The sequence below is a fragment of the Centroberyx affinis genome, unplaced genomic scaffold (genome assembly GCF_046629955.1).
Source record: "Centroberyx affinis isolate AG114_WGS23_722 - 3 ecotype Tasmania unplaced genomic scaffold, CSIRO-AGI_Caff_v1 ptg003166l_1, whole genome shotgun sequence".
Lineage (NCBI taxonomy): Eukaryota > Metazoa > Chordata > Actinopteri > Beryciformes > Berycidae > Centroberyx > Centroberyx affinis.
Genome location: NW_027281219.1, coordinates 67,979 through 94,396, shown reverse-complemented (window position 1 = coordinate 94,396; position 26,418 = coordinate 67,979). Strand labels below are relative to the sequence as shown.

Below are 26,418 nucleotides of genomic sequence, written 5' to 3'. Positions count from 1 at the left end.
CTATGTTTCAATATCAAAGAGAATGTCACAGTGTGTCCCTCCCTAACTCATGGACATGTTGAAAAATGTCACAAAATTAGCCAAAGTAGCCAGGTGAAGGGTTAGGGTTAAGGTTAGGTTGGGGACTTTGATCTTTGACCTTTGACCCGTCCCTATATTAGTCCTTCCACCTGCCGATCGGCTGTTCAAACGGTCGATGTTGATGGACGGCTTCTCCAGGAGGAAAGAAAGAGCCCAGTATAACCTGCACTAACACCTTCTCACTGCCAATACCAATTCTGAGTATTAACTTCACTGTAAGATTCCTACAGCCAGTCTGATCCTTTAATACTATGATCTTTTAAATCACTTTTTCAAACATATTTGTAAAGACTTGTGTTGTTTCTCATGTTTTCTTTTTCCGATTTTATTTTATGTATTTGTGATATTCTGACTAATTTTCTTTGCATGCAGTTGCTATTTTGGTCTCCTTATATATTTTACTCTTCTCGTATCTATGGCAGCTTGCAAAGCACTTTGTAAACTCTGTTTTTACATCAGTGCTATAAGAATAAAGTAGTACTAAACAAAGTACATATTGAGACATTACACACCTTGATCAATTCAATCAGCCAATGTAATACCTTCTATCTGTGATAAAGACATTAAATGAAGTTGAAGTTTTTTTAAATGTTACACATGGCTCTTGGTATCAGATATTAGTTGTGGGGAAAATGTCCGATACAATATTTTCAACAATAATGATTTGGATACAATCCATCCATTTTTCTCCATTAAGATCTAATATCTAATAAATACAGAACAAATCAAGTTGTTTTAAAGCAGATAGGAAACTGGAATGCTTCTTCGTTTCTACTGTTAAAGCTTGTGGGGTTGGGTGCTCTCTGAATAAAGGTCCACTAGCAGTCATGTGGAAAGACAGATCCAAGATAATCCAAAAGCCTAAAAGCCTTTATTCTATTTGGCTAGCGATAACTGTAAATTAAAAACTGTCAGCCTCATGGCTTTCATGAGGCTGAAACGCCTATTCCCTGATGAAGGTCATTGGGACCGGCAATCACTAGCCAGACAGAATAATGGTTGAGTTAAACCTCAATGGGCCGAGCCAAAGAACCACAGTTTTTGGGAGTGAAAGTTAGCTAACTGGCAGAGTTGAATGACAAAGAGGGAACTCTGGTCAAAATATAAATAAAACATATAAATGGCAATGACTTTTTTTCAATAATTCATGACCAAGGCATTCATGATGGTGAGGTCAGCAGCCTAACTAACTAGCTTACCTAGATAGCTATAGGCTGTGGCTAGTCTGAACTTGAAGGTCAGCTAGGCTAACTAGCTAACCTAGATAATTTAGCATGGTTAGATTGTATTTTTTCAGTTAGTAGCAGAGTGCTAGGCTTCATTATATTAGCTTCCTCCTCTCTTACCTGTTGCCTTTTTCACTGGGCTTCAGTCTAAATTATTCCTCTAGATTATTTGGCTCCGCTCACTGAGGTTGAACTCAACCAATCAGATTCAGAGAGAAATGTTTGTATATCTAAAACTCCGATCTGCCGTACAATAGCAGTGGGGAAACTGACGAGAATGCCCCAACATTGACAAGATGAAATTGTAATGATGCCGGTGAGGAGGTGTGGTTATGGTGCATCCCCTTGGTAAAGACGGGGTTAAAACCACGGCGTACCTTCAGATGTCCCCCGAAAGTGTCGAAGTCAAAGAACTTGCAGGCCTCATTGCCGTAGCAGCCGGGCGCCATCTCACCGCGAAGCAGGATGTTACGACTCAGCAGGCCCACCTCGGCTCTCATATCCACCCCATCCACCTCCTCGCCCATGTGGATGAACTCAGCTTTACCTGCACACACACACACACACACACACACACACACACACACACACACACACACACACACATAAACACCATTAGCACAAATGACAAATACAACCAAACGCTTCCTGCCTCTTTGTCCTTGTGCCTCGCCTCAAGGGCTCAGTGTACAAACATTATAACAATCACAACACAGAGACATCTGCTGAAAACGGTTGCCTGGATTTGCAGACATCTGCTGACAGTGCTGTCTGCACTTTCAACGTTTCTTCCTAAAAGTCCATTCTGCAGACAGAATGGACTAAAATTGCTGTTATTATTTTTTTTTTTAATACTTTTTTGTATAGCAGATTTCTTTTCTCTCCAGAGACTGGAGAAAAAGAGAAAAGTAGAGTTTGTGATGATGGATGTTACTCCAGGGAACAAACATGAGTGCTCTCTGTGTGTGTGTGTGTGTGTGTGTGTGTGTGTGTGTGTGTGTGTGTGGGTGGGTGGGCAGATGGTTCAGATAATAGCAATGGTGGACACTATGGTGGAGCTGAGTCAGAATTTTCATCTCCACTGCCCAGGAGACTGGGCAGGCATTGCGTATAATTATGGTGAAAAGACAGACAGAGGCACACACACACACACACACACACACACACACACACACACACACACACACACAAGATGTGGCCCCACTTCATGGAGTTGCTGATGTGCTTGTTCAATCTGTTGGTTTTAATCGTCCTTTTTTTTGTCTGCATTTGCATCCTTTCTTTTTTGTAAAGCAGTTTGTGACAATCTGGTTTATTACAAAGCGTTCTATAAATTAAACTTGACTTGACTTGACAGAGAGAGAGAGAGAGAGAGAGAGAGAGAGGGAGAGAGAGAGAGAGAGAGAGAGAGAGAGAGAGAGAGTTCTGTCCATGGGTTAGAGTTCACCCTGAGTCACCCTTTTTCAACCAAAGATAGAAAACAACACTTTTTTTTTTCCCCCTCTCTGTCGCTGACTCACATACACCCACACCCACCCACACACACATACACACACCCACACACACACACACACACACACACACACCCACCCACACACACACACACACACACACACACACACACACCCACCCACACACACACACACACACACACTTACACTGGGTCGTTCAAAACCGATTGTGCATTTTGCATACTGTCGAGCCAATTTGTAAGACGGCCACGATAAAAAAACAAAACAAAAACATAACAATAATGAGACTGAAAAGAAGCAAAGACGACCCAATAAAAGGAGGGAGGGAGAAGCGGAGGGCAGGAACAGAACGTGACGATCGGGAGAACGGCGGGCGGCGGCGATAACGGCTCGGCTCGGCGGATCCTCCACTCCCACGGATCCGCATCCGGTGCCACGCAAGTGTAGTGATTAGGAAAACAAATCGGAGCCAGGCGACAAAAAAACAAAAAAAACAAAAAAGGAAAAAATGCTTAAGTGTGAAATCTGAAAGACAGAAGATCACACCCACACGTTTAATCTCTTTCCCTCTCCTCCTCCTCCTCCTTCTACCACCACAGCAAGGAGATGTGATACAAATGAAGAGAGTTTCGCTTCCCAAATGAAATAATATCCAACATTTGACAAAACCTACGCTTGATATTGCAACAAATCATGGTGCTTTAGTTAACTAACTCCTATAACTAAGTGCGTCATTGACAAAATAACATTTTTACACACTGGACACCCAATATTTAAGCGATAACCCATGATTTTTTTTCACTGTTCTGGGCATGAGCTCTTTCCGGCTGGCGATTAAAGCAGCCTCGCAATCCCTTTTTCATCCTCACTGGTGGAGAATAAAAACCCCCCGAGACACCTGATGCCCCCGCGGGGCAGCCGAACGGGACGGGACAGCGTTTTCCGGGAGACGGAACACGGGTCTCGGATCCGGAGGTGGCGACCCTCATCCCACGCCGCTCCGCCGCACATCACAGATCACAGTCTGATGGAGCCACAAAGGGCCACAGCGTCCACAGGCAGCAGAGGTGCCGCCCTCATGTCAGCCGGCTGGACAGTCTCCAGACCTCGCTGTGCCTTGATGTCCCTTCCATGAATATCACAGATAAGGGTGCTCTCTTCTTTTAAAAAAAAAAATGACCGATAGTGTAGGCCTATATGGCTGTTTATTCCAATTCTGGTGAACTGTGGCGCCTATTCAACTCGAAATTCATCATTTGCATTGTTTGAGCTGCTCTTTGGATGTTTCACGAATGTGCTATTGTCAAAGGAAGGGTCATCGATTTAATTTTGTTTGCATCATTAGCCCCATTCCACCTGTTGCCTCATTTTTATGCACACACACAACTTGTAAACCATACATAAAGTTCTGTATAAGCATATTAAGCGTCCAAGTTTTATCAGTTCTTCTAGATGAAACAGCCTTAACTTTGCACTGAAAGCACTGAAGGCAAATGCAGTGGCCTAAAGGAAAATAAAGGAGTAAAGGAAATCTTTAATAGGCTAGCCTCTATAATTTACATGGGATTGCTTGAAATAAGGACATACATGAAATAACAGCAGTAGCCTAGAGAACTGAAGATAGCCTAAAATAAATTAAGAAGACAATATCCCAGTTGAATTAGTTGCATGTTTACTAGAAACAGATGATCAGAAGAGCAGTTATTCAAATTTAAAATAAATATCCAGTATTTACATTTTAATTACAGGACTCGCTTAGATCTAGTCCAGGAACATGAAATGACTGGATTGAGGCGTACTTACTACAGTAATTGCGCTAAAACATGCAAGATATAATTTTCCTTTAATTACCGTAATGACGCAAATAGACGTGAATATCAATCAATCAATTGAAACTAATGCTTTAATCCAGTGTGTGTGTGTGTGTGTGTGTGTGTGTGTGTGGCCTCTCCTGTTTTGGCACTAGAATCAGGGAGGGGCCCTGGAGCAACTAATAATGTAATAATGGTTGGATAATGTAATAACCTGTCAAAATGTAATAAAATGTGCTGGTAAACGAGTCAAAAAATCCACATAATGTACTACATTGTCACATTAACCAGTAATTATTACATTATGAGGAGTGTCTAAGTATTACAATATCAGTCTGAGGATGTTATTATACTATCTGGCAATTTATCACATTAGCAGATTTTTCTGCTTGCTTGACTCATTCAGAGGGACATTTTATTACATTTTGACAAGCATTATGGCATTATATTATCCAACAGTTATTACATTACCAGTTGCTGCAGCAACCCTTCAGATAGACAGACACACTAATGACATTAGAGGCAGACTAGACAGGCAGGAGGACAGAAACAGAGAGAAGACCCTTGGGAGGGGAGGAGGACCAGAACAGTGCAATCTTGTTACACATCAATGCAAATAAATGTGTGTGCGCCCACATACACACACACACACACACACACACACACACACACACACACACACACACACACACACACGCACGCACTAATAAACATTAAATTTCTCGCCTATCCCTCCAAGTCCGTGCCAATTTGCTCTCAGACACAATAATGTACCATGCAGGCTGCTTGGCTTATATGAGTTTCCTTTAATTGGAAGTGAAGATGCTTCAGTTTTCACTGTGTGTGTGTGTGTGAGAGAGAGAGAGAGAGAGAGAGAGAGAGAGAGAGAGAGAGAGAGAGAAATAGAACATTTCCAGGCAGGCTTGTGATAATTGCAAACTAGAAGTTCTCGATGGCAATTAGTTGTCATGCAGAGAGGCTGTGATTGTTGCTCTGACGACAATGAGGCCACTCTGACAGGCTGATTACGAGGTTGCAACCTGAGCTGTCTGCAGCAACAATCGACGTTGCCGTCAACCCCCCCCGCCGCCTTGGCTGAAACGCAGCGCTCCCAAGATGGCGGAACGTGCCGTGCCTCAAACTTCACACGCATCGGCCCCCTAAATCCCTCCGAGGTCAGAGTTAGATGTTCTCGCTGATGTGCTAAATGTCAAGATGGGAATAGAATCGCGCTAAATCCCAGATCGCTGCTCCGGGCCATCGATCCACTCCAGAACGTTTGTCTTGCCACGCTCATCACCGTGGCATTTTGAACAGGCAAAAGTTCAAAATGCAAAAACCCCGGCAGAAGTTATTTGACTCGAAACAGATAAATAGCCACAGGCGCTCTCTCTCTCTCTCTCTCTCTCTCTGTCTCTCTCTCTGTCTCTCTGTCAGCGATCTCCCGGCTCTCAGTTGCCAACAACAAAAACAACACACCCTCCTGTTTGCGCATAACCTCGGGGGCTGGGGAGAAGACATGATTATCGTTGCGTGTTCAAAAACTGTACTGCAAAGCGGCACGCACGGCAGGCAGGAATTAATGATGCGGATTACAGTCGGGGGTGGGGGGGGTGGGGGTGGGGGTGGGGGGGGTAGAGTGACAGGAGCACAGAGGAGCAGCCGCCGGCTCCCAAAAATAGGATTTCTGCACCACGGATGGCCAAGCATCCAGCAATGTCGAGCCGAGAGCCGGGGCGGGGAGATAGAGGGAGAGGTGAGAAGGGATAGAAGGGGTGGAGGGTGGGGTGTGTGGGGAGGGGAGGGGGAGGGGAGGGGTGGGGGGCTCAAATGGACTGATCTGCTGATGCAGCCAGGCAGGAGAGAAACGCTGGGGGCCTTAGGCAGAGATTGGGAAAAAAAAACATAAATCCCGGACTCGTAAAAATCCGAATCGCGAGCTTGACTTTTGGGTCGGTGGATAGGCGTCGAGAAGAGCGGCGGCTATGAGAGGACACGTCACGTCACGTTACCGCCGACTTTCAGCTGCTGTGGGGGAGCGAGGGGTCTTCCAAAAGACAATGATAAATGGCATTTGAAGCATTCGGTGTCTTTAGTGTGTGTGTGTGTGTGTGTGTGTGTGTGTGTGTGTGCAGGGCGATGTGCATGGGGCAAAAGAGACAGAAAATGAGACAGCGAGTATGCACACACTTGCAAAGATGTGCGTGAGCGTGCATGTGTGCAAAGAGTGTGTTCGTACAAATGTGTGTGTGTGTGTGTGTAGTCAGAGTGAATGGGCCCAGTCAGGAACACTCAGTCCTCCAGGATGCAGGCTGAGACTTTCCCTTGGCCCTGAGTCAGTCCAAACACCTTCCACCAACACCAACACACTGCTCTGGGCTGTCTCAACCTGGCCTCCAGCACACACACACACACACACACACACACACACACACACGCACGCACACACTCCTCTTCACAGCCTATAAGCCTCACTCTGACGGAAGGGTTCCGAGCAACAAGCATGATTTCAGTGTGAGATTTTAATCCGTTTAGGCGGCTCTAAATTCAATAATGAAAGGACTTCATTCCAATTCGCCGTATATCTATTTTGAGAGGAAGTTCATGACTCACCATTCAAAAAATTCAATAAAATAAATGATCCCATCCTCAAAAAATTGCAGTATTTCGTTGGCAAAGGTGGTAATACAGCTAATAACTGCATAATTATGACATTTCAGATTAGGGTGTACATCAATCACTTGGTAATAGAGAGTGTCAGGGAGTGCCAGTTGGTTGAATGGGGCTCAAATTCAAACCTCAGTATGTTTCTGAAATGTTGTGCTGGTCCTTGTTCCACCATCCAGGCTCAAGCTAAAGGCTGATTACACTTTCACTACTGCAGCAGCCAGACTGTGAAACAACCTTCCTGAAAGTGTCTTAGGTTACCGGAATCCATTGCCATTTTAAAAGATCAATTAAAGACCCAGTTTTACTTTTACCTTTCAGTGTGACTGATGTGTTTGTCAGTTCAGCTTGTTTCTTGTTCTGACACCTTTTTTCTTTTAACCCTGTGAAGCACTTTGCAACAAAGTGTTTTGTGTTTAAGGTGCTTTAGAAATATAGTTGAGTTGACATGACTTGGCTTGACTCTCGTTATGGAACGAAACTCTGTCAAATAAAGGGCAACAAATGTGTTTCTTGCCTGTGTACTCTTAAAGATACGACCTGTAGGATTTTAACATCAATAAATCATTACATCAGTATAGTTACCTTAAACCAACAAGACCATTGCCGAGAAGACTGTCAGCCTCTACTGGCCTCTACACTGCATTTTACATGGTGCCACCAGGTCAGATTTAGTGGGAAATCTGCTGGATTGCTTTACAGCACAAAACAGGAAGCTGTTTAGCACTTTTCTTCCAGAGCAAACAGAGCTAAAGCTTTCAGAGTTTGTAGCAATGGCAGATGGAAAAATAACTTCCAACATGTTTATCTTCTTCAGTGAAGAGATAGATGCCGGTGGGCAAGTGGCAGCATCTTCTTTGTTACAGGAAGCAACAAGGATTATGGGAATGTGGTCTTATTTGATAAAGACTGGCACTAGCAATAGCACCAGTGTGAGATAGAGGCTCCAATCATCTCAAGCACGGTCTCATTTGTTTATGGCAATTATACCAAGGTATCTATTAATTTCACAATGATATATTGATGTTTAAAATTCTACATGGACCACCTGTAAAAATGATGTGTCATTTTCATCACATGTGTCTAGTCTGGGACAACTTTTCAATACAGCATGTCAATTACAAAATGTGTTAAATCAATATGTGTTCTTATTGGCATAATGTGTTGAAACGTGACACCACATGTCCCTAACCAGACACATGGATGTGTTAAAATGAACAGTGTTGGGGGTAACATGTTACTCTGTAACACATTAGAGGACTTAACAAGTAAGAGAGTTAACGAGTAACTTGATGTGTTTTTCAGTTTTTCAGTGTGTGCAATCGGTTATTACTGTATTTCCTCTAATAGTGGCCAGTAGTCAATTAAAAGCGGGGTCTCCAATAATGGCCGGGGGCGTGGTCGACACGAACAAATAAAGGCCGGCCTACCTAACGGCTACCTAACGAACCCCAACAGAAGCAGATCAGAAAACAAGGAGGCTTCGTACTAAAATATAAGCAAATATACTTATCAAACAGAGGGAATCAGAAATAAAGGCCTGTCTCTAATATAAGCCTGCTTCCAATAAAGGCCTGGTATCCTCTGCAGTTGAGGTAAATAAAGGCCCGGGAAATGCGGTAGTTATTTTCTCAAACTTGCATTTTGCTACTTTTATCTTCCTTTCAAATGGTTAAATTTTGTAGTTAGTGCAAATTAAAAAGAAAAATGAAACTGTTGTGCTACATGATATTAAAAGCAGACCATGCACTAAGCTGGTGGCTGGCGCACAGTGGAGGCTTGTAGGCTGCTACTAGCTTTAGAACGGACACATCAATAAACTTAAAAACCCGGAAATATTCTAAACTTTGAACTGAATGAGGAATTGAAAGCACTTGCCAATGTGTTGTGAGCATCATCTGCTGTTTATTTTGAGACCAGACATGATTAATTAAGGCTACCTGTGATCTTACTAGTTCTCTGTATATCAGCTTTACCCAAATCAATGAAAACTACCTTGATGTTTTCTTTAGATAACGGTAGATGGTGTAAGTACTTACTATTTAGGGCAAGTAACGAAATAAAGCAACTAGTTAGTTTCAAAAGTAACTTTCCACTACACTGAAAATGACATATTGTGTGAAAGACTAAGGCCAAGTGAAAGAGAACAAAGGCAGTCAAAGAAAAGAAAGCAGCAGAGAAGCAGCTTCTAGGAGGAGGCCGGCTGCACTCTGGTGTGTTTTTTTTCTGTTTCTTTTGTGTTGGGGACATGGCTATTTTGTGATGAAAGACAGATGATGAGAGAAAAGAGGGAAATATAGAAAACACCTTCCAGGATAAAATAAGAAGAAAGCAAAGCTGCGGATGAAAGAGCAGCGTCTCCTCCTCCCTCTGAAGGATTGTGGGCGGCAGAGGGAGACAGACAGGTAGACACACACACACACACACACACACACACGCACACACAGATTCAGACTCTGTGATGTTGTGTTCGCATCGTGGCCTAAAACGTGGATTGTCAGTCAACTGCAACGGCAAAGTTGCCAAGGTGACTTTCACATACAAGAGATTTCATGCGCATTCAAACAATAAAAACTGATCTGTTATTGTAGCATGCTGTCACTATTCCTTTTCAATATTTCATTTCAAAATGTCTAACAGGCTATAGTTTGCAGAAATTATTAAGCATGCTTCCCCTGTGGATTTGATCTATTTTTTATCTGGATTTTTACCTGCTCTACCTATTGAGTGACACAGGACCATATGCAGAATGCATTTACTAGTATGTAAATGTAATCTTATAAGTAAAAAATCCTTCACCATATTCATGCTATCTCTGGTGGCAGCAAATAATCCCGTTACTGTCAGCTTCAGCAGCAGCATGAAACAAGCTCTCCATCGCAGACGCAGACGCAGACGCAGACACACACACACACACACACACGCACACACGCACACACACACACACACACACAGATAACATATTTGTAGCTTTGTATCAAGGGACTGGTTTCTCTGGCCAGCAGTTTCTCTTGGCTCTGCAAAATATCATAATTATGAGTTGACCACTAGGGCGTAACCACGCATTCTTTGGGGGGGGGGTCGTGTCCCCCCCAGTACTGAGAAAATACCAATCTGTCCCCCCCAATTTACAGTAGAAAATATGTTAAATATGTCCTCTTATATATGTCCTCCTTTTATGAACCCTGTCAACGGATCTGTCTCTTGTTATTTTGTTAAGGGAAACATAAGTGTGTGACCCCCCCCCCCCCTCCCCTCCCAATTGTACACTTGGCTACGAACTTAACCACACATGAATGACCAAACAAAATTGGCCAACGGTACTTTAGTTAACTAAAGAACAGAAACTAACTAAAGGATTCTAGCTAACTAAAGAACTACAGCTAACTAAAAGACAATAATGAAAGGACTACAGCTAAATTATGGAACTACAGCTAACTAAGACCTATAACTAACTAACTGACTAACTGACTGTAGCTAACTAAAGGATTCTAGCTAACTAAGGAACTACAGCTAATTATGGCTAACTAAAGGACTAAAGCTAAAGTAATATAGCTAACTAATGAACTACAGCTAACTAAAAGACTACAGCTAGGCTAACTAAAGAGTTGTAATGGACTACAGCTAATTAAAGAATTAGGCTATAGCTAGCTAAAACTAATGATAATATTGAAAATATAATAATGAAAATATTTTATCATTAAACTATTAATGGTGGGCCTACAATCACATAATAAAAATAAAAAAATGAAATAAAAACAAAAAAAAACCCTAATAATTGCTGACATAAACAGACGCCTGATGTGCATTTTCTCCTCTCTTTTTCTGCTGCTGCAGCACATAATCAATCTGAGCTACTAGTATTATTTATTTCTAAAATAAAACAACCATCAAAAAACTACTTAGCCTATGTCACAGGGTCTATTTTATTTCTAACCAAATGTAGGAATGCACAACAAGTCATATTTATCACTTCCAATCTGAGAAGTCGGAGCTAACTACTGAAGGCAGCATTATCTCTCCTTGCAGAAGACATCAGTATCTTAATGTGTCCGGGGAGAGAAGCAACCTTGCAGAGCAGCACAGCCCACACAGCTCAACTCTCTCTGACATGCCTATTTCAAGCTTTAGTCTTCCCACTATTTTAGGCACAAAAACAAACTGGCCTCTCCATCCATTCAAATGAGTAGTTTGTTCCCGAGCCTCTGTGCACTATCTCTCTCTCTCTGTCTCTCTCTCTCTCTCTCTCTCTCTCACACACACACACACTACAACAAACAGAGTGGGCCCTAGCTAGACTTGAGGACAGAATGTTCATTGATTTTACTAGGTCAGTCATGCTGTGCTGCAGAGCAGAAATATAGGGCAGCGAGCTAAGGAGCATTGGTGAGCATACCTCTCTGAAGTGTCCTCCATCATCTCTCTCTCTTCTCTCCATCTTTCGCCACACTATCCTCACTACGCCTCCCTCTCTCTCTTTAGCCTTTCATTGCATTGTTGGTACATTGAGCAGTGCGGTTCCAGCCTCTCTATGGTTCTCGTGCCTTGGAAAAGCGTACCGTCACTTTTCAATTTGCTATGCTACAATATTTCCAAAATGAAACCCTGACAACGTGCACGCGTGTATACTTGAAGCTTCAATCCAGAAATATTGGTTTTGGCCTTCAGAAACCCACATTGGTCTAACCCTAGTATGAAGCCTTAGTTGTAGTGAAGGCATCAATACCACAGCTTACACTGCGGTAAACCACAGCTCATGTCTATCAGTGGGTGAGACACTGCATCACTGGGGTTGACTTTTGACATTGTTTCTTTGGTAACAGGAGTGGAAATTAAGCTAGTCCAGAAAGAGGAGAAGTAGTACATTTTCAGACAGTAGACCACACAGAAATTCCATAAAACAACATTTAGTTAAGTTGTTATAAGGTCAACGGGAGCCTGGGGGAAGTGAATGAATAACACTGCTCAGCTGCTCAGTGGCCACCAGCAGGAGACTGTGGTTGTACCGGGCAGCTCCCAGTGTGAATGTGTTGAACTGTATGAATGTGAAGCAGGGCGAGGCTGGGAAAAAGAGCATGTCAACCTCAGCTACCAGCTCCAGCCCAGCATCCTCAAAATGCTTCCGTTACCGCCCACAGCGTTAAGTCTTTTGCTTCGCTCACCTCGGACTTTGACCTGGTGGAGCGTGCAGGTCGGGCAGGGCAGCAGGGTGAACTCTTCGGCCTGGTGCATGGAGTAGTCGGTGCTGGCCACCACCACCCGGTCCCCGGCCCCCCAGCCCTCGGCCCGGTCGGCCAGCTCCAGGACGCTGCTGTTGGACAACATGTCGATGGAGATGGAGGCCTGCGGACGAACTGCAGGGACAGACAGCGAGGAGTTAGAGCATGACGCTAAATGACACACATACTGTATAGTCAGGCACACCCGCACACTGTACACACAGGCAAGGGCCCTGGTAGTATCTAAGGAGGTAACAGGGAAGTCCACTACAGCTTCAGCTATCGAGGGAAATCAATGAAAGCTGCATGCATTGCATTTGTGTTTTTGTGCGTCCAGTGGAAGCATCCAAGCTCACAAATCGCTCAGGTTCAGTTCTCGATGGCTGACAGCCACATTCATCCTCATACAGCGCATTGCAATAATGAGAAATAAAGCTGATATTGATTGTTTTCTGGTGTATTGGCTCCATAAAAATCTAAATGAATGGCAGACGCTTTTCCCTTCCCTTCAAAATAAAAGCGCTCTGTGGAGCAGATAGAATGACACATTGATGCCACGCTGAGAGCAGTGCCATGTGTTCAGGGCAATTTGAGGCTGCCAGTGTGTATCGTGGCATTCTAGGTTGATCTTGCAGCCGTAACTACGCAGATCCTGTGCTTTCGAATGGGATTGTGGCATGTGGGCATTCTCACATACTCATAGTATTTGCTGGGATTATGATGAAACCTGGTTTTAGCCGCTCGGATCAGCTCAGCTCAGCTCAGTTTCACAACCCAGCACAGGATTAGGAACGGTTTTCACAAGTTCAACCAGTGTCAAAAAGGATAAAATGGGTGAGAATGCCGCATGATCTAACAGATCTCTCCGAGTGCTGAGACACAACTTGAACGTAATGCAGCCTGATGCCTCATGATTAGATCTTAACGGGACTGGTGTGTATTAAAGAAAGGCGGCTGTATAGAATAGAGGGCGCAGCTGCAGTAGCAGTTTGCTGTGGTGTTTTCAGAGTGTCTTGGCACACTGCTTGTGGTTGTTTCCATTCTAAGCCTTGTAGTCACTCAGCGTGGATCTGTACCAAACCACCGCAACAGACAAATGAAAGCATCATGTTCCCATTCTGTTGATGTCAACAGAGAGAGGACAAATGGATGAGAATAACAATGTGTGGCAGAGAGAAAGCTATGATATATGTATGTAAGAGAAGGATAGAGATAGACAGATCCTCCCCATTGTTGATGAGTAGGGACTGGATCATCATGTGCCATGCTTCTGTCTTTGGTAGATTGTTCCATTGGCCAATTTACACATTAAGTGATGAGAACATAGACACCATTGGCTCTGGTGCTCCATGTTAACACTTCAGCATACACTATATGGCCTGTAGATTCATAAATTCTAAAAATCAAATATCATTAGCTGAATATAGATGATATAGCCAGGTTTTTCAGGCCTATTTCAGGCGAGCAACCACATATTCATCTGTATTCAGTCTGGTAGTTTAAAACAGTGTGCTATCTTTATCATCATATATATTGTAAATTTACCAATCTCCTCCACAAAACTGCCAGACTTAGACATAATACAGCAATTAAGAGTACTTAACATTTAGCTTTAGAGCTGCTACAGGTTCTCATTTTCTCACTTTCAAGATAATGCTAGTGGCCTACTATCACTCAACATAGTGTAGCCTATGCTTAAGTGTATTCCTCAGTGTATTCCTCAGAAACTGAATGGAATGAAGTGAATATACCAGTGATTTATTCATATCCTTTTAAATCAGTATGCGCAACGAATAACATAATTGCTCTCTCTCTCTCTCTGTGTGTTTGTGTGTTGTGGGAGAGAGAGAGAGAGAGAGACAAACAGTGATAAACACATGGAGAGAGAAATGTGTTGGTGTATTTTATGCCGCATGATGTTCAGGCATGTATAAAGATGGCATTCATGTACAGGATGTTCAATTTTGTGGTTGTGCCCAAAGCCCGATTAAATTACCGCGTATTCTGCACGCATTTGTTTTGCTGCGACTTGATCAGCGAGCGCGCCAGTCCATTCCAAGTCATCAGTTGGCTTCGTGGACCACGGCCAGATGAAGATTTGACTAGTGATGCCTGAAGCCTTAGAAGATGAATGATTGCCAGCTAAGAGTGAAATTACATGCGCGGCTGGCTTGTAGTCAGTTTCCGCAATCGCTGTTCTGATTGATCGTATCTTAACCACATGCTAGTACCACTCAGTCACACACACACACACACACACACATGCATACACACATACTCACACACATGCACAGCAGAGAGCATTGTGTTTGTGTGTGTGTGTGTGTGTGTGTGTGTGTGTGTCGAACAGCTTCTCAGTGCAGGGGTGAGGACCTGTTTAGACTCCTCAGTCTGTCCTAATGAGGAATGTCTCAGAAGACAGGCACAGTATGTTCTGCCCATTATCTTGTCCCACTCTGCCCACTGCAAAAAATTATGGTCTTAACCAGTCTTGTGGTCTAGCAGTGAATCAAAAAAAGCTGTTTTCCTTAATAAAAAAGAATTGCCAATGGGGTGAGATAATGTCACTTATTTCCAATGCAGTTTCACATTTTACTAGAAAAGTGTTAGTACCTTGACACAAAGCAGAATAAAGCAGATCGCTCCACTAGTATCAAGAAAATGATACTCATGAAATGATTAAATTTGCATTGGAAAAAAAAAGTGAAATTATCTCACCGTATTATCAGAGATTTTCACATTTTCACTTCACTTACTAAAAATATGATTCGACACTCAATGCTAGACTAAATGACTTGTTAGGATTGCAATTTTTTGCAGTGTGACCCAGAATTTTGCTTGACGTATGTGTGTGTGTGTGTGTGCGTGTGTGTGGTGTTGCCATTGTGAAGTGATGGAAATGGGATGCACCCAGTGTCAAACTTGACAAAAGAACACACCTACACCACCCAACCTCTCTTTATCCCCCCACCACACACACACACACACACACACACACACACACACACACACAGAGACAAGCCCAGACAGAGGTCCCTGCCTGCATGTGCTGGTATCTCAGTGTGATTGGAGCGTTGCATGTGAAGTGAGCTGGCAGCATGGCAGTGTTTTCCTGCACTGCGATGTGGGCTCCGTACATTCCAACCATAGCAGCCTGCCCACACACAGCACACACTCTGGAGCACAGCCACACATGCACAGACATAAGCATGTACACACACACACACACACACACACACACACACACACACAGTCCAGACTCGAAAACTAACCCCTGGAAGATGTGAGGACCAGCAAAATGTTGTCACTTTTTCCTCATCTTTCTGTCCTTGTGAGGAAGAGGGATAGAAGTACAAGCACACACACACACACACACACACACACACACACACACACACACACACACACACAACGTACCTAGTTTGCCACAGAGGAAGCGGACCCTGTAGTTGCGACAGAGGCCGTGCGCCTGGTCCTTGTTGAGGCAGACGAAGCCATAGTCCTTATCGTTCCTGTGGAAGACATCTCCTGTCTGGTTGGCCGGTACGCCATCATGGGTCTCCGCCTGGACCAGAGAGAAAGTTGTGAGTAGTATTCATGCCGATACTGGTTCTCAACGTGGGGTCCGGGGACCACCGGGGGTCCTTGAGGGCATTCCAGGGGGTCCCCAGCAAATTGATGAATTGTTAAACTTCATTATTTTGTCATTTTAGAATGACTATTTTGATCATAGTTTCACTGTTATCTCTCTACCTACAGTACGGATAGTCATGGAATTCTGTACAAAATCATATCTGACAATAAAAAATATTCTCAGATTTGGGTCCGAGAGACAAAATCTCATCAAATGGGGGTCCGTGGCCCTAATGTGGCCTAAATTAGGGGTCCTTGATATGAAAAAGGTTGAGAACCACTGCTTTAATGAAGTGAAAGGCAAGGCTCTCTGCAATTAAAAGATGATTTCATGAAAACATCTTAATTAGAACCTGGCTCAAAAAGGCAAGGCTAAATTGGCTTTCTCTGCAATTAAAAGATGATTTCAGGAAAACACCTTAATTGGACAAAAAATCTGTCACTCAGCTAATTGCCCTGTATGTCAAAATGGGAGAAACACACTGCAATTTGTAAGAACATTATGAAAACAGAATGAAAAGAACAGAATTAGGCCAGTCTCGCTCTGATTTACATTCAGAAAAGAGCAATGAAACTATAATCCCTTGAACTCCAGTGACCTCCAATGACACCATCGCAAACGCTTGGAACAACAAGAGGAAAATCTGGAGCAAAGTTCAGCCACAGCCATTGAAAAACCTCACAGCGCCTCAGACAATCCCAAACAAATGAAAAACCGCACAGACGGAAAATGACATAACACACTGGAAAAAAGGACAACACAAACTGCTATTTGACCCCCCCAAAATACAGATTACACAGCGGCAGATTGAAGGGTGAAAAATGTAAAACTGCAGGAAAACTCTGGCAATGAGCAGACTCGCTAGAAAAAGGGAGAAAAGGATAGAGTTGGCAACCGGGGAGGAAAGGAGAGTTCTTCCTCAAAATGTGGTATGCCATATAGTGCCCAAATAAAATATCTAATAGGTGAATTATCAGGCAAAATATGCAGCTACCTGCCTCATGCTAAGAGACAGTAGGTGAAAAAATTAGGCAAATTAATATTAGTACATTCCTATATGTCTGTGTGATTGGCATTTGCAATTTGCATAGAAGTGGGTTTTTTTTGTTTGTTTGTTTGTTTGTCTTTTTGGAGTGGAGGGTAAACCCACCGAAACTCATTTTACCCATCTTTTTGTTTGCATAATAGTTTTTAATCAAATTTCTAGACTGATTTATTAAGGATCCCCAATAGCCGATGCACAGGGGACAGGCTAGTCCTCTTGGAGTCCACATAAATATAAATCTGTGTGTGTATACATAGTCAATTGTATCACACTGTGTAAGTTATATGAAGATAGGGTCTTTTAAGAGAAAAAGGAAACATAATTCATTTATGTTCATATTAACGGTTTGCCTTGTGATGATCATAGACTGGTTTATCCTGTATTTTATTTACCACTGCCTCAGTGTGTAGTGGTGTGATGGAGGTAAAGTTTGGGTGAGAGAAGAAGAACAGTAGCCAATTGATCTTGTTGCACTATAGCCCAGCAGCCATAAAGAGGCAAGCTGGAGCCTGCAGTGGCTGTTTTTATGGTAATGGTATGGGTGTTGGAGGCAGCGAGGGCAGACCTGGCACCACTGCTTATCTCCATGGAAGGCTAACAGCTGCTGCTTTATGGTGCCAGGCTAGATCCGCATCCACCGGCTGCATCTGTGTCAAGTCCCAGCAGCACAATAGTGGCTGGCTGGCGCGGTGCTGCTGACTGACTGACTGAATGACTGACTGGATGACTGACTGGATGAATGACTGGATGACTGACTGGATGACTGACTGGATGACTGACTGGATGACTGACTGGATGAATGACTGACTGACTGGATGAATGACTAACTGACTGACTGGATGACTGACTGGATGACTGACTGGATGACTGACTGGATGAATGACTGACTGACTGGATGAATGACTAACTGACTGACTGGATGACTAGACGAACTGCCCATAAAAATGGAAATAGAGCAGCCAGTGTGCTGGCTTCTCATTTGGCACACCATGACTCCAGTATTATTGTCGCTCAGAGTGTGTGTGTGTGTGTGTGTGTGTGTGTGTGTGTGTGTGTGTGTCTGTGTGTGTGTGTGTGTGAATGCTGCAGCCACTATCTGTATCTGTGTTCTACACTAAAGTTGAACTGTATTTGTATTCACATATAAACCAGATGCGGGCATGGTCTGCACCCAAAGCAGTGAAAATTTTTAGAAAACATGTATTATATAGAGCAGATCTACAATGCATATGAATTAATATGCAAGAATTAAAAAAAGAAGAAACAAGAAGCTGCTAATACAGGGATGTAGTGGAGGGTAAATCCACCTAAACTCAGTTTATTCACCTTTTTATTTGTGGAATACAGTTTGCCACCTTTTTAAGGCATGAACCTTTGTGACATACATTCATAATGTAGATCAGTGGTTCTCAGTCCTGGTCCTCAGGACTCAGAGTCCTGCTGGTTTTCATTCTAGCCATCTAATCAGGGACTCACTTACACCTGGGACACCAGGTGAATGTAATTAAATGCAATTAACTAGCTGGTAGGATAGAAAACCAGCAGCACTCTGGACCTGAGGACCAGGATTGAGAACCACTGGTGTAGATCATAGTAAGTAGTATCAAACTGATGTAAGTTATGTGAGGGATGATTTTTGCTCATATTAGCGGTTGTTTGCCATTCAGAATGTGGAATCAGGCCTGCAGACAGCCTACCATTAGATTTGAAGACATCAGGAAGCCACAGGCCTCTAACAAGAGAGTAGAGCTAACATTGTTTACCGAAAGATGAAACAAAAATATTTCTCAAATATACCACCATTGCAATTTGCCAGGAAACAGTAGTCACCTCAGGTCATTAACCAATCTAATATTGACACAGAGGAAGCTTGAGGGGCTCTGTGTAAATTGTGTTTGTTGTGTTTAAAGAATATTACCTAGGCATAATCTTAAAGTTTCTGACTCGCTGCAGATAACCTATCAGTGTTTTTTCATTTCAGTTCAAAAGAATGTTATAATTACCCAGTTATCAGCGACAGCAGCTCCCAACTCTGTGGCTCGATGACTGCATTTACTAACAGCATCTGAGTGTGTGTGTCTGTGTCTGTGTGTGTGTGTGTGTGTGTGTGTGTGTGTGTGTGTGTGTGTGTTTTACCTGGATGTCCAATGGACTGCTACATAGCCGGTCAGGATAGGCCTTATGCAGGTCGGCTAGTTTCTCCCAGTCTCCAGATCCTCTCTCATCATCCCTGTCGAACCACTCTGTCCACTCTGCCTCTGTGGGACACACACACACACACACACACACAGTGGCCCCCAGTCCAATGGTCAGACAGCCAAGCGGTAGATATTAGACTAATCTACGTCAGGGCTTTGACTTGTCTCCCATTTAGGCTGTCAGAGAGCATTTGTAGCTGAGTAATTGAAGGGCTCTCTCCTCCCATTACATCCTCTGTCTGGCTGCCACAGAGCGGGATATGCACTTGACTGTGGGCCTGAATTTTAATCTAATGCCCGACACACAGCTAGACTGACTTTGAGTGCGGGTCTGGCAGAGCGTGTGTCTATCTGGATGCCTGTGTGTGTCCGTAGCCGCATGCTCGAGTGTGGCTATTTCATTAAAAGAGCTACTATCTGATGTGTTACCGCGGGAAGATGAGAAGCATCTAATTGGAATCTGCTACCAAGCTGACGGGTCGATAGCGGCGGCGTGCTCAGACAGCTGGGAATGAGGCAGACATATTGATGAGTGGATAATGTTGTGATGATAATACTACAGCTGATCAATTACAGCACGGATACCCATTAAAGAGCCCGGCTGAGTAAAGGCGCCCGCTGGCCTAAGTATATTATTATGGAAAGCCAAAGGGGTCGCGGCTCACCTTAAGTCCTGTTTCGCTCTATTAACCAGTAAAAACAGTGATGTCACCCGCCGGCTGGCACAAAGTGAACGCTGACCGACATAAAACTGATGCAAACTTCTGTAAACTTAAAGAGCAAGTTAAGCCCAAACTTAACTCTGTGTAAAGCCTGAGATCTACTGGTAAAAAGCATGCTACTGAAATGGCCATCTGCTATTGGCTGAGCTTTGGTGCCAAGCGATGTCACCGTCATTAGAGTACAACAGGTGGTGACATCACACAGATTTGGGTTTGGGGTTTAGTCACTCTTTAAAGGGGCATTAGGTGATCTGTGACTTCTATTGGCAACCAGTAGAAATTTTAACAATATTACAGCGCACACCCCTCCTGTCTGTCAGCTTAGTCCTCAGAGCAGAATCTCTTATTCATTGTTTTTCTTTTATAGCCAAAAATAGTTGGTAGTTGCAGTAGTTAACAATGCCTCAAAATGACAAAAGTAATAAACTACTGTGAGCGCTGTCCAGATTTGGATTTAGTTGAACTACCACCAAGCTACTGCAAAATGTAGTTAAACAAATAAACATGGTCATCGGCCAATCAGGGACAAGATGCATCATTCCTCCAAGATTCAAAATCAGACCGACTTATAATGATATCAGACCATCAGACCAATCAGTGTCATTTTAAAAAAAATTAGTCATCTCTCTAAGTTTCATTAAAATCAGAGATATCACCTGAGATATCATGTTTGACGAACCCCCCTTCCGATTTCATTACATGTAGTAAAACTTCTCCCTAACACCGGCACGTACGTGTGTGTGTGTGTGTGTGTGTGTGTGTGTGTGTGTGTGAGGAGTGTTACCTTGCACCCACTGGCTGCTGGTGGTGATGGTGAAATGTTCCCCATAACCTGAATGAAAAACACGAGAGCTCCGGGCCTCCGAGGAAGCCTTGGTCCCTGCCAACACACACACACACACACACACACACACACACACACACAAAAGGGTTAGTCAAGTGCAGTGCTGTAAAATAATATTTGCATCCTGTTGGATTTTCTGCATTTTTGCACATTTTTCTCACTGTGAATTTGATCAGATGTCTGTGAGCAAAGTTTAGTGTTTCTCTCTTTTGTTTGGTGTGCAAAGGAATCATGCAGGTCGTCTTCAGGTGTGAAAAAGTAATTGCTCCCGGCCTTGTTACTAGATCCCAATTAAAGGCATAATTAGACCTCAGCACTAGAAAAGCCATGGGCCACAGCCACTGGGTATTGTGATTTTAAATTTAAAATGCTAATTTTTCCATGACTTTCCATACATATTTGGGTTTTAAAAGCCTGTGTTTTTTTTTTTTTTTAATTCTACAGAATCAACATGTAAATAAATACAGACACTTTCTCTACACCAGAGCAGTGGTACCTCAGTGTGAGTGCTGAGGTTAACAATCAGGCCTGATTCGGGCCCGTCCTGAGGGAGTGGGGGGGGGCATTATCAGAACACTTTCTCCTCTCCAATTTTACTATGGAAGTCAGTGAGGAAATTGGACGGAAAAAAAAACCGACTGAATAGTAGTAGTGATGGGAGGAAGATAGTGGATTTTTTCTTTGAAACTCCAGGAGATGGAATCAACTACCATCTATAAGTGACACAGGTTTTCCTCGCTGTGCTACAGAAAGCTGAAGCAGAAAACACCCTGCTTCCTAAAAATCCCATTAAGATTACTGGAGGGAGCTGGTATAAGAAAAACCTGAGTGCTGATTTGACTCAAAGGCTTTCTGAAGTCTGTTAAATTCACATTGGGAAGGGTTGGCCCAAACCAGGCCTGCTTATTATTGATGATTGATTATTCAATCAGCCGTCCCTAATTAACTTTTTAACTGGGTTGAGCAAACCAGGGGGGCGAATTACTTTTTCACAAATGAAGACTGCATCATTAATCCCCTTGCACACAAAACGAGAAACACCAAATTTCAGTGAATTACTATTCCGGGCCACAAAAAAAAAAAAGACAAAATTCAGAGTGGAGATAGAGGCAAAAACTAAAGAAGTGATTCCTACCTTGATAGACAGCATGGTCCTCCACCACAGAAGAAGTGTCGCCTTTCACTCCGATGAAACTCCAAGGGTGCCTGAAGAGGTGAGAGAGAGAGAGAGGCGAGAGGAAGATGGAGAGAGAGAGGGAGCAGAGAGCAGAGAGAGAGAGAGAGAGAGAGAGAGAGAGAGGCGAGAGGAAGATGGAGAGAGAGAGATGGAGCAGGAGATGGAGGGAAGGTGTACAAGAGGATGGACGTAAGTAGGAAGGACAGAGAGGGTAGACAGAGAGAGAGAGAGAGAGAGAGAGAGAGAGAGAGAGGTGAGAGAGGAGGACAGAAATGGAAAAAGAGCAGCAGGGTGAGGATAGATGGATAGAAGTAGAGAACAGCAGGGAAAAAGAGGGCATATCTACATTAGACCTACACACACACTGTATGGCACTGTCAGCAACACACACTGTCAGCAACACACACACACACACACACACACACACACACACAGACGGTGGCATTACCCGGGCCTGGTAATGATGTTGACGTAGAGAGTGAGAGGCTGACAGAGGCACCCGCAGGGGGGGAGTCTGGGTAATTAAATGAGCTATCCCAGCATGCATCACTCTGGTAAAGACATGCACACTGTCGGGGAGGAACGGGGGAGGCTCTGTGTGTGTGTGTGTGTGTGAGAGAGAGAGAGAGAGAGTGTGTATGTGTGTGAAGGGAGAGTTGAGGGTTGTGCAGGGAGTCAGAAAGCCTTTGTGTGTGTGTGTGTGTGTGTGTGTGTATGTGTGTGTGTGTGTGTGTGTGTGTGTGTGTGTGTGTGTGTGTGTGTGTGAGAGAGAGAGAGAGAGAGAGTGTGTGTGTGAAGGGAGAGTTGAGGATTGTGCAGGGAGTCAGAAAGCCTTTGTGTGTGTGTGTGTGTGTGTGTGTGTGTGTGTATGTGTGTGTGTGTGTGTGTGTGTGTGTGTGTGTGTGTGCGTCATATATGTGTGTGTGTGTGTGTGTGTGTGTGTGTGTGTGTGTGTATGTATGTGTGTGTGTGTCACCATGAACAGAAGTGAGGGTTCTACAGGGAGTCGGAATATCTTCATGTGTGAGTGTGTGGAGTACGTGTGTGTGTGTGTGTGTGTGGGTGTGAGAGAGAGAGAGAGTGTGTATGTGTGTGAAGGGAGAGTTGAGGATTGTGCAGGGAGTCAGAAAGCCTTTGTGTGTGTGTGTGTGTGTGTATGTGTGTGTGTGTGTGTGTGTGTGTATGTGTGTGTGTCACCATGAACAGAAGTGAGGGTTCTACAGGGAGTCAGAATACCTTCATGTGTGAGTGTGTGGAGTACGTGTGTGTGTGTGTGTGTGTGTGTGTGTGTGTCTACATCACCACATACAGTATGTGTGTGTGAAGGGAGTTGAGGATTGTGCAGGGAGTGAGAAAACCTTTGTGTGTGTGTGTGTGTGTGTGTGTGTCTACATCACCACATATGTGTGTGTGAAGGGACTTGAGGGTTGTGCAGGGAGTGTGTGTGTGCGTGTGTGTGTGTGTGTGTGTGTGTGTGTGTGTGTGTGTGCGGTGTGTGTGTGTGTGTGCAGCAATCACAGGCGAGCTTTGACATTGCTGTTGGGGAGATGGAGATGAAGGCTCTCAGATACCCGCCGTGTGACTCCTCTCCTCCCCGGTGAACTAGGGCTGCTTCTCCACACCCCGGCGCCAGATGAGAAACACACTGCTGCGAAAAAATTTCAAAACCGCAAATCTGTGTACGTTCCCCCCCCGCCGACTTTAAATCACACTCGAGAAAAAAAAACAAAAAAAAACGCTGCCACCCACCACCGTATAAACCATATGCAAGTGACATAAGCGAGAATGGATCTCCCTGCTCTCATAAATTACGGCTTATTAAAACGTCTCCCGGCACACCGCAAATAACCGAGCCTCTCTCTCCCCCCCCCCCCCACCTCCCAGATGAGGCCGGCCTGTTTGGCAACGGTGTCAGGAGGGGGAAGGCGACAAGAGTCATTAGCCAGTCATCCCCCCCCCCCCCCCCATCCCCCCATCCCCCCATCCCATCTACTCCCTCTGTCCCCCGTCAGCATTGGCCTACAGGGACGGATGAAAGTGCAAAAAAGTGGAAAAAGAAAAACCGTTCATTCGGATGGTGAAACCCTCTGCGGTCGCCGTGGCAGCATTGAGTTTCACAACACCGGCCCGGATCGCGAGGGGCTCTATACCCGCGGGCTGCCAAGATTCACTTCGCATCTTCGCTCCTTCACCACAACAAAGCCTTCTAATGGCAGAGTCAGCCGGTAGTCCCAGCAGCCGTTAACCGTACGGTATGCCGCATTCTTGGGTTTTCCCGAATAACAAAAAAAAAAAAAAAAAAAACGAGCACGGTCCGGTCTTGTTTGAGGAATGCGTGAATGTGCCGCGCGCCCCGCTCCACGAAACCCCCTCGTGACAGAGAGTTTGAGACGTCTCCGAGGGGTTTTGTTATCATGGCATGATTCAGTTTCCATTTCCCATGCATTCCTGACATACTGAACACACACACACACACACACACACACACGCTGACAGGGCCGGGCTCTTTCCACCAAACAGCCTCTGCAGAGACAGATAGAGCAACAGTAAAGCACACAGAACAGGATTAGCTCCTCCAACACTCAGCAGAACAGTGTAGGGGGGGGGGAATGCAGTGGTGTGAGTGTGTGTGTGTGTGTGTGTGTGCGTGCATGTGTGTGCATGTACATTCAGATACATATGTGTGTGTGTGTTTGTGCATGAGAGAGACACAGAGAGAAAGGAAGAGAGACAGATAGGCAAGATGGTGTGTGTGTGTGTATGTGTGGGTGTTTGTGTGCATGTGCATGAAAACATTCACATGCATGTTTGTGTGTGTGTGTGTGTGTGTGTGTGTGTGTGTGTGTGTGTGTGTGTGTGCTTGAGAAACAGAGAGAGAGGAAGACAAAGAAAGAGAGAGGAAGAGAGAGACAGGTAGGCAAAGGCTGTGTGTGTGTGTGTGTGTGTGTGTGCCTGTCCATGTGCATGTGAGAGGAAGAGCGACAGGCACAGTGTGTGTGTGTGTGTGTGTGTGTGTGAGAGAGAGCGTGACAGAGAGAGACAGAAACAACAAGAGAAAGAGACTGTCTCAGCAGCCTATGAATCAGTGTGTGACGTTATGTTATGCTACCTACACCCAGAAAAAAGAGGGTTCTCTACAGCACCGTAAAGGTCCTGTGTAGAACCTTTTGAGCCTGGTGCTATAGAGCAATGATTCTCAACCTTTTTCATATCAAGGACCCCTAATTTAGTCCACATTAGAGCCATGAACCCCCATTTGATGAGATTTTGTCTCTTGGACCCAATTTGTTAGATATGATTTTGTTAGATATGATTTTGTCCAGAATCCCATGACTATCTGTGTTGTAGGTAGAGAGATAACAGTGAAACTATGACCAAAATAATCATTCTTCTACATTCTGTAATTGTAGAATGTAAAAAATGTCAAGCTTGGCAAGCAGTTTGATCTTGTATCCAGACTTACTGACCTTGATTCAGAATGTTTTTAGACAAATTATCTCACTGCACTGGGAGATAATTTCACTGGCTTCAAGGAATTTAAAGTGGTAATCCTTGAGATCTTTGTTTTTTTTCATTTTTGTCTCCATCTTTGGTGCTCAGCCCTCATTGCTGTGATGTTTCTGCCCTGCTCTTCCCAGAGATCACCTGTCAATCAAACAGTGTGTCCAATGTTATGACGTCTTTCTCCTTGGACTTTCTGTTGATGCAGTCTGAGTTTCTCTTTTCTTTGTCTGTTCAGCCAACTACTCAGTTCTTCTTCTGTTGTTCCGGAAACTTTAAAGCAGCACTTCTTTTTTTTTTACAGCAAATGTAAAAGCTTTCATCAACTGACTGCAGGCTGAATCACTATTGTGTTATGTCAATCAGTGATAGAGAGCAGCAGAATGGATTTACTTATATTAAAATGTTGCAGATTATGATTTTTAAATCTAATTGGAAAATGCATGTTTGAAGAACATGTATGCTATTTTCTACATACTGCAGAGAGATAAGGATATTTATTCATATGAAAAGGTCGCAGATAATGACTTAAGCATTCTTCTTCCACAGGGATGTAACTCAACACAAGGGAAATCAGCTTAAAACAAGACTCTTTGTTGTTTTATGATTACTTCTTGAAAGAAGTCATATTGACATGAATCAAGTAAAATGTACAGAAATTAGCAATATGATTTGCCAGTGAGATAATTTGATTAAAAACCTCCTGAAGCTCGAGAAGTCTGGACGCAGCATCAAATAACTTGTCAACCAACTGTTAGCAGTGTGAAGGGAACCCTTTTTGCTCAGAGTGTGGCTCTGTGGCAGGGTGTGCGAGGGCAGAG

At 43.9% G+C, this 26,418-nt stretch overlaps 1 protein-coding gene across 1 annotated transcript in view; it reads right to left on the bottom strand.

Annotated features, from left to right (window-relative positions):
* Nucleotides 1–26,418, bottom strand: part of cemip (cell migration inducing hyaluronidase 1) — a 77,808-nt gene that overhangs the window by 37,044 nt on the left and 14,346 nt on the right. Inside the window, exons 6-11 of the mRNA XM_071537960.1 lie at nucleotides 22,055–22,125; nucleotides 20,860–20,955; nucleotides 19,292–19,413; nucleotides 15,894–16,041; nucleotides 12,420–12,611; nucleotides 1,685–1,854 (exon numbers count right to left, since the gene is read on the bottom strand). Coding sequence (XP_071394061.1) covers nucleotides 1,685–1,854; nucleotides 12,420–12,611; nucleotides 15,894–16,041; nucleotides 19,292–19,413; nucleotides 20,860–20,955; nucleotides 22,055–22,125 — 799 coding nt within the window. The remainder of the gene's footprint in view (nucleotides 1–1,684; nucleotides 1,855–12,419; nucleotides 12,612–15,893; nucleotides 16,042–19,291; nucleotides 19,414–20,859; nucleotides 20,956–22,054; nucleotides 22,126–26,418) is intronic.